Here is a 17,013-nt window from a genome sequence, read left to right as displayed (position 1 = left end):
AACAGATCATGAGACCAGTAAGACCAACACACTGCTAAGGCAAGTTACTGCTCCCTTCATTTCTAGTTTAAAGTCATAACTACTTCCCTTTTATAACGCAACATGAAATTTAACTTCAGAGTTTACATTAGATCTGAAAGAAGTTCAAGAGAGGGCTCAAAGCCCATTTTTTTTTCTGAAAATAGTTAACCTTTTATACAAATCGAAGTGAGCGAGGATGTAATATCTGTAACTCAATGCATTCAAATACAATGTCATCTGCTAACCCTATAATCTTACTGTAAAAGATTTGCCTTTTTGTTCTCCAGTTTTTTCATATTAACTCTGGCTTTTAATTTTTCAATTAGGATGCCATTTTTAGTGTCCAAGTGCTGTCTTCACAAGGTACAAGCTTTCCAAAATTTTTTAAAAATACCTATGTTCCTCCTGATGCCCCGTTCATTAATATGCTCTTATTACATGATCCAACATGTATTTGACAACTCTAGGTCAATTTAGTAAGTTCACAGTCAGAATCTGGAAGTTCCTACAGCTGCTTATAGCAACACAAGTGTTTCCTACACCTAATCAGAAAAAAGCAATATTATTAGCTACTATCAAATCTCAATATTGCAAGATTTTATATTCTACCTCCATCTTTTCTCATATACCTACTCAATATTTACACAGATGAGAGCCTTGACCTGATTTACAGATCTCTGCTTTGTACACAATTGAAATAAGTTGGAGAGCTGATCAGATACTGAACATCAAGAAATGAAGACACATCATCATCAGTGCAATGCCAGCCATTTAATATTCTCACTCTTAGAAAAATAAGCTGTAATCCAGATATAACAAGACTTTCAATCCATTAACAGATGGGGATGGGGGACAGGTTTTTGTTAAGTTCAAAGCTGCATGTTTCTGAAGGGCTGTTCTCTAAAAGACCAACAAGTGCTTCACAAGCATTTCCACTCATAGCTTAAGAAAGCATCCATTTCATTTCTTCAAGAAAAGGGAAAAAAAAAAAAAGGCTTGATCTGTTTTAAATGGGGAATATACCTCTACTTGTAAGAGAATGATGTACCAAGAGTACCCGCATAAATAAAGTGGCACTGGGGGATTTTAACATTTGCCTTCAGCAGCAAGAAAAAAGGTCTGACACTTCAAATTAGAACAAAATTGTGAAAAATCATTTATGCACAGTTTAAGAAACTGTTATTCACTACTGGATATTTATAATTAAACAGCTACTATTTAGAACTCAACTTCTGTCCAGTTCCTGAGTGAAACAGAAATCCTGCACCCCAGAAACACAAGAATCACAAAACTGTCAGAGGCTCTGACAAACTTCCAGAAATATTAATATTATATGAACAAATCAGAGAAAAATGAGAACTCGATTGGGTAGAAAGCTGTGAAGAACACACATTCACCGCTCACAAGCTACATTTTGTACTGATGAGACAGGACTTGAAGAAACATCTAAAAATCCCAGCTACAAGAAATTCACTTTTCAACTCAAAAGGTGGTGCTTAGCCATTAGCAAAGAACAGAGTCTGTGTTGTAATGATGCCGTTCAGCTGACAAATTAAGTCCAGACGACTTGTTGCCTTTAGAGTAATATGTTAGCACCACAGACTTCCCAAACTCCCATTCATAATTGCATTCTGAAGGCTGAAAAGTTTGCTGCAGTTTAAGACAGTATTCTTTTCTTGCTGGAATATTTTGTTCTACTGGGATTAGTTCAGACTTTGAACATAAAATAATACCCACATGCAGGAAGTAGCTTATTTTCTTTACTCACTGCACTTTACCTTCTAAGTCCATATTGAACCAGTGCCCAAGAAATAAGTGGCAGCACAGTCCTCAAGAATTAAGATCAAATAGGAGATCCCGACCCCTTGCAGTCAAAGAACATGACACTTCCTCCAGAAGTTAAAGAAAATAATCCCAGTCCACCAGCTGGGATACAATTTTTCAGAATTATATTGTACTCACTCAAGCTTCATTGGCAATATTTTAGGTACAGTACCTACTTCCTTGCTTAAATTGTTGTGCAGTGATGCTGCCAGTGGCAAATTACTGTCTGAAAAAATTCAGCAGTGGATAAACCAGCACACAACAAATCCTGATTACAAAACCAAGGTGTATGCAAAGTGCAATCTAACTTTTACATTTCACTCCACACACCTCATTATGAAAATCCTAAAAAAGGAGTGGAGGAAATTGTTAACATGACATTCTATGATTTAAGTGCATAATTCACATAAGTACTGATGACCTTAGGCTTTCATTTATCTTTGCATGACTATGTGCTCACATAGACAGAAATCTTTTCATAACTTACTGAACAAACTACTTCAACAGAATATTATTTTAACAAGCAGTAATAAGTGATATCTGCAATTACAACATGGTGAAAAAAAACAAAATTTTAGTTTACTAGATGAAAGTAAGATGTCTTTTATTCATATTTTATGAATTCTCACACAAAAGAAAAACTGATTTTACTTTCAATTTCCAAGGTCCTCACACCTAATGTAAGACTGCACTTATAAATCATGATCCTAAAAACACAATAAAAACCACATATCAAGAATGCAAGGTGTCTCAGCTGTGAGAATACAGATTACATTCATCATGATACCGTACCAAGAAAGCTGACATCTCGTCTTTAATAAATGTGTTTAGGCAAATATCAAAGTCATCTTTCAGAATAGGAATATCTTATTCTGAACAAGTGATCCAAATGCACATAGCAGAAAAACATTTATTTACCAAGACTCATACTTGCTTTGTGTTAAAACAAAGTGGTGCATATGTCTATGCACAAAGAAAATGGATATAATAGTTCATCGTAAAATAGCCACTAAAAAAAGAAGTCAACCCACGCAACACAATAGGAATAAGAAAGTTTTCTTTGAGAATAACCAGGAAGAAAGCACACTCAGGCAGTCCAGTATCAGTACTTACGTATCATACCTCTGCAGTGCTGTCACTTTGTTTTTGTTCTTGTCAACTGTACCCGTAGATAACTGGAGAAAGTTGGGGTTTAGTTTGTATAATTCTTGCAGTAGTTTCTGTTCATATTCCTGGTGCTTACCCGCCTAAGGAAAGAGAAACTCACAGTGAATAAATACTGGTTTAATATATATTTTATAGACATAAATATATTTATGTAAATGTACATATGTACTTTCCAAAGCTTAGTAACTGAGTTTTAACAATTAACTCCTGATTGAAACTCAATACAGTGCTTCCCTGCTCAGCACAGATATGATCTCAACCAATATCAAGCCTGACTAAAAATCAGTCAGATGTATTTACCAATTTATATATTTTTTTTTAAGATTTCTAAAGCAGAAAATTTTTAACCTTATCAGAACTTGGTCTTCAGTTCTAATCAAGAGCCTCACGATATACCTTCTAAATCACACACAGCTAAATCTCCAAGGCAGTCTGTATTTGAAATCTCAACCATACTAAGCTTTTCAGAAGATGGGAAGGAGCAAAGAGTCTCTCTTTTAAACCAAAAGTTTAAAAATTGAAGTAATTTTGGTTTAATAAAAACAACTGAGGTGGTTTAAGCAAGTACCATATGACAAGGAGTATATTCTGAGCGATAACTGATAAATCATTCTTTTTAATGAAATAATATTTCAAATTTTCAGTTAACTAAATGAATTAATTGAGAACAACTTATTGCGTTCAGAAATTGAGGAGGCCCAATCCAGCTCCAGAATACAGAATCTGGTGAGTGAAAGAAGAGTATTTTTCAGTCTACCTTAGCTCTAACTTTCTATGGCTAAATATTGAAAACAAAACCAGCAAGCTCCACCCCCCTGACATTTAAAGTGACATCTGAAACAAACTCAGGATGAGCATTCACATTTTTTGAAGGTTGCTATGCCACTCCAACCTAAGAATTACTATTTGCAAGTTCAGTATTGCAATGAGTTGAATCAAGGTGAAAAACAGAACAGGGAATTTGAAGTTGTCCATAGCTTTTATCTAGAGTTTCCAGATACTGAGAGATGTCCTTTAGCAAAGGAAAGAATTGTGAAGATTTATGGTTAGGCCTTCTGAATCTAAAGTCTGGAACATGTAAATTATTGTCTGTCACATCTTCACCATTGATTTTAAAGCTCTCAAAATACTTGCACACTTAAAAATTAACATTTTTACATTACTTAATTTCCTTTAGAAATGTTTTGTTGAAACAGGAATGGAACTGATGCATATGCAATATTGTCATTCTCCTAGAAAAATATTACAGTCTAAAAGAAAACTATTACTTGCTTTTTTTTTTTTAAAGTGGGAGTATTTGTCAACATTCAAAAAACAGTACTGCTGAGAAACTAAACTCCCTTACAAGCTCCTTTAGAAGGGCAACTGCATATCCCATTTGCATACATCAAGTCAGTCAAACACTATAAGTATCTCCAGTTTTTTGCTACTTAACTCTCCACTTCTCCATTACTGTTTGATACTAAACTGTCTTCCTCTATGTAGCCAACCTACACAACCCTCAAAAAAGGACACTGAAACACTTTTGTTAGTGTCTACACCCAAGCTACTACCTACAGTAGAAAAAAAAAACGTGGTTCTGGAGTGTGGTTCAGCTATATGCAAACTATATGAGATATACTGCACCCTGGAAATGCCTTTTTTGCCATCCACTATGAATAGAAGTAACTAGCTCAATGGCACAGATTCGCACTGCAAACATTAAGCAGCTGATTATCAAGAAACCTCCTCAGATATCTTAATTCGCTTAAGACTTCAGTGGCAAAAGACTGAACATCACGGCCAGGAACATCAGGCCAGTCCTAAGCTTACCTGCCTGTCACAAAAACGGAAGAAAGAAACAAGATTAAAATCCCATATAGGAGCTTGCAGTAAACGTATCTTATAAAAAGCAGTCCAGAGGCCAAACTTGGCTTCTCCAACCTACCTTACCTAAATTCCAAACTTCAGTTTCAGGGACTTCTTGGAGTTCTACCAGTTCTAATCAGTTTGTCACAATATTTAGGTCTATTAACAATTACTGAATCTAGAATGCAAGTTCATCCATTGACGATTTATTTTTTTTTTAAATAGAGACACAAAGCCTGCGACAATGAACATTCAGTCTCAAACAGACCTGTAAATTCACTAACCCAAAAAACTAACCCAAACTTCAGAAGGCTGGTGCACTGAAAGCACAATACACTTTTTAATAGTTGTGTAATTTCCAATTATTTCACAGAAAGCAATATGAAATCAAAAAGAAAACTTAAGGAATGTAACAAGGAACAGGACAGGAAGATTCATTTAAGTCACCAAGATCAACTACAATCCACTGAACACTTTTGAAGGAACTCATATGTGAAATTGAACTCTTGACCAAGGCAAGTGGCCTATCAACTTAAAACTGGCAGTTAGGCCAGAGAACTGACAGATTGCCATTACTTTCTACAAAAAACAATGTAGAAAAGATCCTATCTTAAAAAAAAAAAAAGATAAGTTCATGGATAAACACAATCTGCTGAGAATGAACCTGAACAGTAAAGGGGAATCCTACCTCACTAACATGATGGAATTTTATGATAGTGTCAACAAGCACAAATAAAGAAGATCCACAAAATTTTCCAAAAAAAAGCCTTCGATAAAGATTTCACCCCAGAAGTTATTTGCAAAGCTTCTCTAGGATAGAGGAAAGGTTCTTGTGTGGACTGAAGCTGGTTCAAAGACAGAAAAGTAAAGTTAAGACTTCCTGGTCACTTTTAGAGTACAGAAGCAAGCAGTGAAGACTGATGACTGGTATCAGTTTTATGCAACACTTTCACCATGCATGAGAAATGAGTGAAGAGCAAGTTCTTTGCTGACCATATCAAACTCTTTGTGTAGTAAACTGCCCTGCTGATAACGAACAACTCAAAAAGAACCTCAGAGAACTCAGCAAACAGGCAAAAAGGTGGCAAATAATCTTCAGAGACATGTCAGGTAACACACCAAGGGGAAAGTAGCCTAAACTATACTAACACATTATTGATCTGTGAACTGGATGTTACAGCTCAGAGAAGAGACACTGGGGTTACTGCCAACAGATCTTCAAAACTGTTGGCTGATTATACACTGGCAAACACATACAAAAAGTGTGCTGGGCATCATTAGGAAGGGCACTTAAAAAAAGACCCACCAACCACAGACCACACTACACACAAAACACTGAAGAATACTAAATTAAACTCTGCTTCCCTGACATCATTGCATCTCACCTCCACATCTCAAGAAGGGCACAGAAGGTACAGAGAAGGGCAACATAAATTATCACAGAAATGAACTACTTCATAAAGAAACTGTGTGTGATTTGCAGAGAAGACTGAGAGAGAAAAGATCAAGTTTTACAATATCACAAAAGTAACAGATAAGGTGAATAAGAGTTTTGCTTTCAGCAAGTATTACAATGCTAAGATTAGCATACGCTTGACAAAACTAACTAGGGATCGGTTTAACACAGGCAAAAAAAGCACTTTACAAAACATATATACAATAAAATATATACATGCTACATTTCATATGTTTCCCATTCATTACACTTACCTGCATTTCCTCTTTTGTGAAACTGGCTGCTTCATCTCCCAGTTCATGTAGATACATGCAGTCTGGTTTTGGACACTGCATATTTTTTAGAAAGTAACTGCAATATTTTGTTGTACCTAATGATGCCTGAAGAAAAGAAAAAAAAAATTTTACTTAAGAACTGGAGACTAAAAATGCCTTTTATAGCATAAGAAAAAAAAAAAAGCCCTATGTGCAAAAAAATTTTCATTCCTGAGATTTGGAGTTGCAGCATAATGCAATTTTTGATGCATACAGACTAGGAAGTCCATTTTTAAGAAACCTATATGCTTGACAATTAGATAATTGAGATGTATTTCTGTTTTAATCCAGCCTAAATAAACATCAGAGAACCTCAGTAAATATTTGCATTCATAATCATAAGCCAAATAAGTGGTTATGAGTTTGTACTACATGAAATGGGTTAATGTACTGCAGCAGGTTCAGAAAATTAATATTAACTAGATGATTTTTTACAGCCACCAATTTGGTCAACTTAGCCTGAATATCTGTTTACACAGCTATCAAAAGGAAAAACAACTTTGCAGAGAGCTTTTGAGAGCTGTGGTGTTTGGACTACAGAAATGCTCTGTAAAAGTGAATAATCAGATTTTCACGCTGTGCTATACAGCAAAAAAGCCACTGTGGAAAGGGGAAGGTGGTGCATCTCTGTCTTAAACTTTTGCTCTAAGAAATTACCTGCTAACCCCATAAAATATTGCCTACTGGAAGCTCACTGAACTTCCATGTTGTGATTAATGCCAGGAAAACAGGTCAAAATCTAATAAACTGGACACATTTATTCATCAACACAAGCATATGCATAAAAACAAAATGTTATACTATACACTAATATATCAATGTCTTAGCACATACACATAAGAACATAAAAATATTACCACCTTAAGTGTTCTGCCGTCTACCACCACATTATTGACGCACTGTATGGCTCTGAGAGCATCTTCTGACCGGATGTAGGTTACATATGCACTGGCACTTGGACCCTGGAAAGAAAATATACCTTGTTTTTTTAAATCTCCAAATCAGATCTGACCATTAAGTTGCTCTTTTAGCACCTCACTTCATAAACTGGTTTATTCATGGCTAGATGCTTTTAATGGGAAAACTGACAAAAATTGTAGAATTCATAGAAATTTAGATGTGATGCATAAATAATGAGGAACAGAAGAAATGCATCTAAATGTTGCTTAAAAGTTTTAAAAATACTTAACTAAACATATTTTATCCCTGAAATGCAGATCAGTGTATAAATACCACATTACTGCTTCTTTGAAGGTTCTCATCCTGTCTCCCAGTTTTAAATTTTTCTACTTTGCATCTTACATCCAGCTTAGAGGTTGGTTGGACAATGTCTCAGTAACTTAACAGCAATTTGATTTTTGCAATGGTGTTTTTTTTCTTTTTACTTCTTTAATCTATTGGTTAATCTGAAATAGGGAGCCCCAGATTCACTCCACACACATGTACCTTCTCTAAAGAAATTAAAAATAAATAAATAAATAAAATAAATCACAAGGGCCTCTGACTTACCTGTGAGCCTGCATATGATGTGCTGTTATTAATGACAACTTTATGTATTTTACCAAATTTTCCAAAATATTCTGGTCGTTTCAAAACCTACAAGAAAAGAAAGTTAATGTGGTATACTGGAAAGTTAATTCATATAGGGCTGTACTTATTCTTCTGTGTAACTGTGCAACTAAAGCCTTTAAATAATAAAAACCATCTCTCTTCTATGAGGAGGAAGAGAGAGTGTAGATTTGTTTTCCAACATAAAACATGGCTACTTGCAATACAGAGTACATTGCCACTGCAGTAAAGAACTTAAATGAAGGATATCTCACATTTTATGTTGTATTTTTCAAATTTCTTTCAGTACTCAGATCACTCAAACCCTACCCTGGTAAGATACAGGAATATTTCATGGTAAATGGGATATACGTATCTATCTATTTTATAATTTGAAAGGTGAAGTGGGGGGGGGGAACAAAACAAACCCAAACAAACCACCACAACAAAAAAACCACATTAATTCCAGTTTCAAAATAGCTATGTTAAACTTGCATCCAGATATATTAACTACTAGGAACAATAGGGACAAAGCTGAATCCTGAGTCACTTGCCCCACTCCAAAGAGGAAGAATAAACAAGTTAGCTTGAGATAGCCTCAAGTTTTCAGAAGACAATACACAACTCTTCCCAGGGCAAGAAAAAAAACATTTCGGAAACAACACCATGCTGAAATGAATGAGCAAATATCATATCCCTGAAGAAAAAAATACTCCTGTCTTGTCCTTCCCTGCATCAGTTAGTAACAGGCCACCATTTAGGTACCCTGTGCCAAGCAGGAACATCTCCAGCATATTAAGCAACTCTCTTAAATAATGGTTACCTGTGTGCCAATGGAATTGGCAATGCATCTGACATATTTGGTAGCAAAAGCTTTTATTTTTCTATTCCTGTGACGGAAGGAGGTGCGAAAATACTGACTACTCAGACTCAAGCTAGGTAAGCTAAGCGTATTTCCAGTTCTAGACAATAAGCTGAGAGGTTAAAAAGGAAGATTTGTTTCCCCAGCTCCATCTTCATATCACATCAACACCAGACAGCACAGCTAAACTGTACTGATCCAAAAACTTCTTTACCTAACCACCTCCTTTCTCTTCTCAAGGGAACACCAATGTCTTCAATATCTAGCTGCATTAATCACATCTGGAACATCCTGTAGAACCACAGGGCACATTGTACAGACAACCAGTCACTCACTGGTCTAACTGCTCTTCACTTGATCTACAACCTCCTGAAAGATCCTACAACCACCCTCAGGCATTATTCTAGAGGAGACTACAATCCTGAGTAAAGCAGAAGAGTTCCTTCAAGGGTCTTGCAGATTATACTCCCGATAAGATATGGCAGCGCAGCCTTCACAGTTTCCACAAGAGCATGTCAACACAAGAGGATCCAAAATACTTTTACTTACTACTTCCATTAGCCACCTGCAGCTGACTGGCGATAGAAGCAAATAAAACATTCTAAACACAATCAGATTTCTGAAATGAACAGCTTATTTTTTATGATGCAGAGTGGCAACCCAACTCTTTCCTGGGTCTTCCTCTTACCATTTTTTTTTCCTTTCATTGACATCACTCTTATGCTCCTTCCTAGTTACACTACAAGTATTAGCTTTTTTCTTCTGTCCCTACAGGTTTGTGCTACACTTTATATTTGTTCTTTATAATCCAACCATTTTAGAATTGGTGGTGCCTGACCCAGCTATATAGTGTCAGCAGATCCAGCCTAGAAAACTCAGTACCTAAAAGAAATTCTTAGGCTTATTTTCAGCTTAGCAAGTCATTTTTAAGCAAGCATCCATACTCCCAAAAGCAAAGGCAAACACTAATTGAGATTATTTTGGAGGAAGAAGCTGAGCGGGTTCCTTAAGAGGGGGCCTCAGCAGCAGTGAACCTGTTCAATGCTGCTTCATTTTGTACCCATCAGGGAGAAAGACAAGGGTGGCACAAAGGTATTCCAATGGTTCCTTGACAGTAAGTTAAGAGCAAGATCTGCAAGTGCAAACCTCTCACCTCTGGATCTGCTAGGCGCTGAGATAGCCCTACCACGAAGACAAGGTTCTTCTGTACAACCCGTACGCTGGCCAAGTGTTTGCGATTCTCTGATATCTTCTGTTTCCTCTCATTTTGTTTCTGTTTCTTTTCATTTTTTATCCTTTGCAGCTCTTCCTGGGAGAGTGGTTTGTACACTGCTGGATCTTCTGGATATGGCTAAGTATAACAAACACCATTAAAAAAATCATATAAGCAACAACGTATTTGAAAATCATAAATCCTGATGTTTTAATGCACAAATTTATTTCTTCTGTTATACCATTCTGATTGTTATGGCCAGCCACATCATAGAATGAGCATAATCAGCCCTTCAGGAAAAGTGAGCCTCTTGCATATTTTCATGGAATTCTTCTATTTATAAACATAATACTGATTTGGGCAACAGCCACATTCTGATCCAGCTGCCTAGTCAGTTTGGTAACACTAAAAGCAGCTGCAACATGACAGCCAACATATCCTGTTGAGATTTCACTAATATAGCATAGTAAGCAGGGCAAAAGCATGCCCTGCATATTCACTTGTCTGATAGAGATTTGGATATTCAAGTGTATTAACAAAGTAAAGACCACAAAACCAAATACAAATGTAATTTCAACGGCCCATCAAATTCAAGACAATAACACCATTACACAGCTCAATGTTTACGTGGTTAACTTCTCCCAGTGAAGAAGCAGATTTCAATAGTTACTGCATACTGATTTCATAGTATTCTTGCCATGCTTTTGTATGAGTTTGAAACTTGGTCTTCATCTTCCCTGGACAAAGGTGCATTTTTAACCTCAAGATTATAATCTACACGTAACTCTTCAAACAGACATAACACTAGATTTTAATCTCAAAAGTATACAGTAGAAGTGTCCTCAGAGTTACCTAGAAAGATTGCTCTATTCATGCAGAGCATTGCTCTAAAGGCACTATTTTAGCCTGCTCTTGTAGGCCACAGTGCACATCTGACACAGATTACTCTTCAAAGCAGTCCCATATTCCCTACCTGTCCCAGTTTTCTCAGATTGAAAAGTTAGATTGCATAGTTCATATATAAAGCAATGCTAAGCACTGAGATATATTTTTATATATCAATATATTTTATGTATCTCAAACAAAAAAGTGTTTTCAAACACTGAGATGAAGTAAAAAATGAGAAGTGTACAAGAGACTTGCATTAAAGACTTTAAGATAAAGAACTTAAGATCAATATGCTGAACCAAGTTCTCTGCTTGTACTATGATAACCAAAGGTTTCAGGGTACAAGACCAACAAAAATGAATTTAAGTTTTTCCTGATTGTCCTCTGTTAATAGTAGAATACAAAACTAGTTGCCATGCTAAATGACCTGTGAGAAATCTACAGCAGCAGATCAAAATAAGGTTTTGGTTAAAAGCATATATTCCTCATACTTGCATGATGCTACTCAAAGAGCCACTAAGTGCTCAGACCTGACAGTCTTCCGAGTTCATTGCCAAACAAAAGAACCATTTTACAGTTTAAAGTTCAGCATTGTTGTGCTATACATGAGACACCTCCTGAAAACATGTTGCAGTAAACTTCAAGAGATGCCATCTCATGGCTAAACGCCAAGTCCCCCAAAACATGTTTTTAGTATCACAGAGAGATTTAAACTTATAAGATACTTTAGCAACAGCCGAAGGTACACAACGCAGTCCTTATCAAAAAACCACAATAAGGATTCACATTACCCTTGAAGAACTGTTAAAATGTACCATTTCTTAAAAAGTTATGTTATTCATAAGTAACACTGAATACCTTATACAGATATCACAACGTTCTTCATGAACAACAATGACACGTTAGTAAGATCATTTGAGATTAGCCACACCCAATGATTAGCTTGAGTTTTAACACAGGTACACATGAGGACTTCTAAGAATAATTCTGCGAGGCATTTCATTTAAAGAGCTTCTCAAAGTCTGTGTTAGTTAATCACACAGAATAAAGAAATAGATATTGTTTTGTTTAGGGGACAAACTGTTCAGTGAAGAGAGAGTTAATTCAGTTATCACAGTCAAGTTTCAGGTAGGAATGGGAAGAAAACAAGTGCAGCAGTACAAAGTAGATAAAGTTCCAAAAATAAAACTGCTCGCCCTACATGAAGTGATGTGGTGTCATAACCACAATCCATCCTTTCACAGATTAATTCCTTTTTCATATCCCATACTATGCAAGGCAAGGATTGCAAGTGTGCTCCTCTCTGGTACTGTGCAAGAAATGAATTCATGGTTGTCACTAGGCTTACTAAGACTCCAGCAAACAGTGCTGAAGTTCACCAGCTTCTTTCTTGACAAGTATAGTCACATTCAGAGCATATTCTCAAATGAGAACTAAGACAGTATGTTCCTTCTCTGTACAGCTATTTGCTACTGGAGGTCCTGAACATTAGTCAGGAAACCTTCCAGGTAGCTCAAGCATAACCCTGAGCAGAATGTTTATTTGTGTACAGTAAAAGTAGCAGTTTGTACTTGCACAGGAAAGCACAAGAACTGCTGAGAGGCACACACTAAACAACAGCTTCAGAATCAGGGAAATGTCTTAATCTCAGGAGAAAGCATATGCTTGAATAAGAATTTCAATCATTTAAGAAGCAGCAGTAGTTGATTTGTCACCAAGGTTAACAGCACTTGTTTGAGCAACAGAATCATCAAAAGTTCTTGTTAGACACTGTAGAGTTGTATTATATATGAAATGTTCCATATGTATATTTACCACTCTTATGAGATGTTTAATGCTTCTAAAGAATGAGTAGTTGGATATCCTGACTTGCAGGACTTGTAAATGAATCTGTGTGCACCTCTTGAATCCCAAGAATAAACGAGAAACCCAATCCTAAGAAGCAATAGATGATTTTCCTATCTTTATATAATGCATGGCATGATGACAAACAGGTAAGAGATGCTGCACATGTAAGGAAGTAGAAAGTCAAGTAAGCACAGCACAAACATGTCAGAAGTTAATTCTAAAAAAACAGTAAGTATGAGAAATTCTGTTCCTTTCAAATAAGAATGCAGAGTCAGTATACAAACACAACAATAAATTATTTCATCTTCACAGTGCTTGATTCCCACAATGTTGATATTCATGAGATCAGTTAATAGTTCCACTACAGACTGCAGGTGGAACATGGCTCTGAAAGCCAAGCAAGGTGAATTGACTGCTGATGTATCTCACAGTATCATTTAATCTGTTGTCTACCCTGCTCAACCCTACAAACCAGGTCTCAGGTCTTGCAACAGCCGAAGAGGCAAGGCTACTGACATGACCACTTTTCTTTCCCCCCACCGCAAGAAGCATAAGACACTTCTTAAACCTGCTGTCACTGATTCCTTATGTGGTAGAGGATTTGAGATCCAAGCAAAGTATCTACATCAAGTGTTATCAGTATTGTGTGTTTTCAGATGCAAGACATTAAGAGATGTCAGCTAAACTTAGTGAATCAGTGATGTTGACAACTGCCACTTAAGTTATACAAATCCTCTTTAGCAAAAAGCACAGAAGCCATCTAAAGATGCGCCAACACATAAAGTGACCAGATTTTGGTTACGCTAACTGCAAGTTGCTGGTAGTCCTACAAGAACTTCATCAAAAGTCCAAATGTCTCTTCTGTAGTCTCATTTCTTAAATCAGAGATGGCCCTTGATAAATTCTCAGTCTTCCTGACTAAGTTTGTCTTGTTGTTTACGCTTTGCTTTCTTTCAGACTTTCTTCCCCACATTTTCCCAACTGTCGAAAGCTGAGCTGGGATCTATCAAGTATTTTGCTTTTGTCACTCCCAGTTGGGTCACATTCCTTCCACACAATGGATGTAGCAACATTTCCCAGTTGTTGCTTTTCTAACGAATAGGTTCTGAAATGAGAAATAGAGGAAGTCAATAAGGTTTATGCATAGTATACACCATACTACTTATATCAAGAATAAAAAATAGCAGTTTCCCAAATATTTCTAAATATCAATTGTTGCACCAAACCACTCAGTTGTGGCATTTAAAGCAGCAGAGAAGACAACTGATACTCTGAGACTGTGCATTAAGACCAGGTCTTCCTTTCGCACAAAAGCGGGACTAGGAGAAACATGGACAAAAGCATGCTTAAAGAAGTTGGTTGCTTGGTCATAAATGTAATATCTCTCCATCTCTAACACAAGGTGCCAGGAGGAAAAGCTCGCTAAATCAATGAACTGGAGAACGAGGCAAAGTCACACCACAGGATCAGCTCTGTATCAAGTTATATTATGCGGTGGAAGTGCAAAGCAATTAAGAAATGCAAAGGAGCCAGGCTTCTTTATTGTTGGATTTAAAAATTGCAACAACTGACACTAAGGTCTGAGAGTGCTATGCTGTATTAAAGCAACGTAATGGACTGAAACAGTACATATATTTGTATGACAAACAGTACTTGCTGAGTTTTCAAGAAAAGAAACTGCAAAGATAAAAATTACTGGCTTTACACCCAGAACCAATGAGTCTGGTGACCCATAAACCAGCTTTTGGCTACAGAAGTCTCTTTTGAGGACAGCATATTTTCATTCTAATTTGACTAGTTAGCAGCTATTTCACTCATAGTTAAGAAATCAATTGACTGGAAAAAACAGGAAGGCTTGCTTAGCATCTTACAATTGACTACACCTACAATTCTGGCAGGTACCAGGAATTCAAAGCTGGTCAGTTTTATTTTTTAAATAATTACTTTTTGTAGTTAATTAAACACAAACAATTTCCAAGTCTATTTCAGAAGATGTGGACAAAGTTTAGAAGGCTTTTAATGTCTTAAGACTAAGAAGTACTAGTCTACAACCAGCAATCAAGTTAAATTCATACTAGCACCTTACTTTCACAAATCAAAACAAGTGTTGATCTACTACTGTACTACTACCAGGAGGGAACTTAAGACACATTAACTCAATTGACTACAACAACATGAACATATGCTGCACTTGCAAATGTTAACATATATAACAGTTCAAGGATGTGGAAGTATCTTCCCCTTGGTAGAAAAAAAACCTGCAAGCCAACATCTTTTCAGCTAGAGATAAATTAAAAAAAGATTAGGAAAAGAATGGTATTCACAGTTAAGACCTATCAAACCACTGTATAGCCAAACTATCTTATCACAAACTTCTCCAATATTTCCCCCAAGTCTTTCAATGAAAATCCCTGGATAATAAATGTCTTCATTGCTCCTCTCCACAGACTAGTGATCAAGTCACTGGAGAACTTGCACTGCATTCAATCCCACTGGCATAAATAGCAATTATCTATTATGTAATTGTGCATAACATATTCAGCCTTGCTTTAATATACATTTATTCATAGTCCATTTTGCAATAAGTGTCCTGCCATGGTATGTATGCACATTATAAACGTGCCACACCTGCTGAAACCTTAGTACATACTATAAACTCTCTACTGCAAAAATTTTGTTGCTTTGCCATTTTCTGTGCTTCAGTGTTTTAAGTGGTCACACCCAATACATACCATAGTAGATATAAATTAGAAAATTACTTAGATCTTCTGCCCACAAACCTTACTACACACTGATAGGAACTATTTAGACACAAAACCACATACCTGGTTCAGAAGGTCCAGTACACTTCAAGAGGTGGTTTCTTCAGACTTATTTGATGCTGCCATCAACTGTGTAGCTCAAAATGATTTATTCCCAAGATCTTGATACGGTCTCTGTGCCACAATGTCTTTGTCTATGCCACGAAAGGAGTGTACTCCTCAGCCTCCTCCATGCAAATCTCCTACAATCCAGTGATATAGCTGCAACTCTACTCAAGAGCATCTGGTAGTCCATGGATGAAGAAAGTATCAAGAACATAACTCTTGCCCATTGCAAAAGAAGAGGTCTCTTTCCCCTCCCAGAAAGTTCAGTGTGCTTCATGCTGATTGCAGCACTCATTCCAGCTTCTCTCCCAAAACTGTTTTTCTGAGCAAACTGTATCCAATTCAGCAAAATATCTGCACATCCAATCATACGCCAGGCTATTCCACATTTAAAAGCTCAGCTGTGGCAGCATCCATATTTCATAGAATTCAGATACCCAGAGGCAGTGAATAGCTTGCTGATGCAATTCTTCAGATAAATTCCACAAATTTCCAATAATGAGCAGGCATGGACGAATCGAACAGTTGTTGGCAAAAAGTAGTATAATAAATCCAGGTAAATGAAGCGACTTACACAGACAAGGAAATTCCAGAAATCTCACGTTGTATCAGAAAAGCAGAAGTCGTCTTGTACTATGAAAATTGCTCTACAGCATGTGTCGTCTACAGCAGGTATCACACACATGGAGACTAACTGGGCTGATGTCAGGTGGATCTTCCTTGTAAAACACACAGCTCAAATACTGCAGCAAATTTGCACCCTTTTTAATAAACGTATGGTGCTGTGGGATAGCCCTCAGGTTTGTGGGGACATTCAAACAGGTTAGTAGTGATAGCTCCAGCACAGCCGAAACCCAAAAGAACAGCAAGAAAATATGACTGGAAGTGCTTATAGAAAGCTGTGGCAGTGAATAAAGATCATGAGACCAAGTAAGATTACTTGGGGTCTGAAAAGGGAGCTATAATGAGACAGGAAGCCAACAAGGACATAAACTAAGGATAGGATCACAATTAAACAGCAGGAGAAAGAGGGGACATAAGTAGCTGTGATTAACAAAAAGAGGAAGGTGAGGCAAGAAAGTTATAAACCAGGGAAGTCATTAAAGAGAATAAGATACTGAGAAAGAATTTTGTTAAACACCAAAGATAAGGAAATA

At 36.7% G+C, this 17,013-nt stretch overlaps 1 protein-coding gene and 1 long non-coding RNA gene across 8 annotated transcripts in view; both read right to left on the bottom strand.

Annotated features, from left to right (window-relative positions):
* Positions 1-17,013, bottom strand: part of CNOT4 (CCR4-NOT transcription complex subunit 4) — an 80,104-nt gene that overhangs the window by 25,986 nt on the left and 37,105 nt on the right. For 4 of the 7 annotated variants that reach the window (XM_071800594.1, XM_071800612.1, XM_065836588.2 and 1 more), the window contains exons 3-7: positions 10,194-10,391; positions 8,140-8,226; positions 7,491-7,592; positions 6,571-6,696; positions 2,959-3,092 (exon numbers count right to left, since the gene is read on the bottom strand). In XM_071800594.1, the coding sequence (XP_071656695.1) occupies positions 2,959-3,092; positions 6,571-6,696; positions 7,491-7,592; positions 8,140-8,226; positions 10,194-10,391 (647 nt within the window). The remainder of the gene's footprint in view (positions 1-2,958; positions 3,093-6,570; positions 6,697-7,490; positions 7,593-8,139; positions 8,227-10,193; positions 10,392-17,013) is intronic. The other 3 variants (XM_065836581.2, XM_065836597.2, XM_065836617.2) reach the window with 1 other exon arrangement.
* LOC139825983 (uncharacterized) lies at positions 12,899-16,254 on the bottom strand. The gene is made up of 2 exons (XR_011736115.1): positions 15,815-16,254; positions 12,899-14,094 (listed from the first exon to the last, which is right to left on the bottom strand). It is a non-coding gene; the product is annotated as an uncharacterized lncRNA (long non-coding RNA).

The sequence above is a fragment of the Patagioenas fasciata genome, chromosome 1 (genome assembly GCF_037038585.1).
Source record: "Patagioenas fasciata isolate bPatFas1 chromosome 1, bPatFas1.hap1, whole genome shotgun sequence".
NCBI classification, from domain to species: Eukaryota; Metazoa; Chordata; class Aves; order Columbiformes; family Columbidae; genus Patagioenas; species Patagioenas fasciata.
This window is presented reverse-complemented; position numbering and strand designations above follow the sequence as displayed.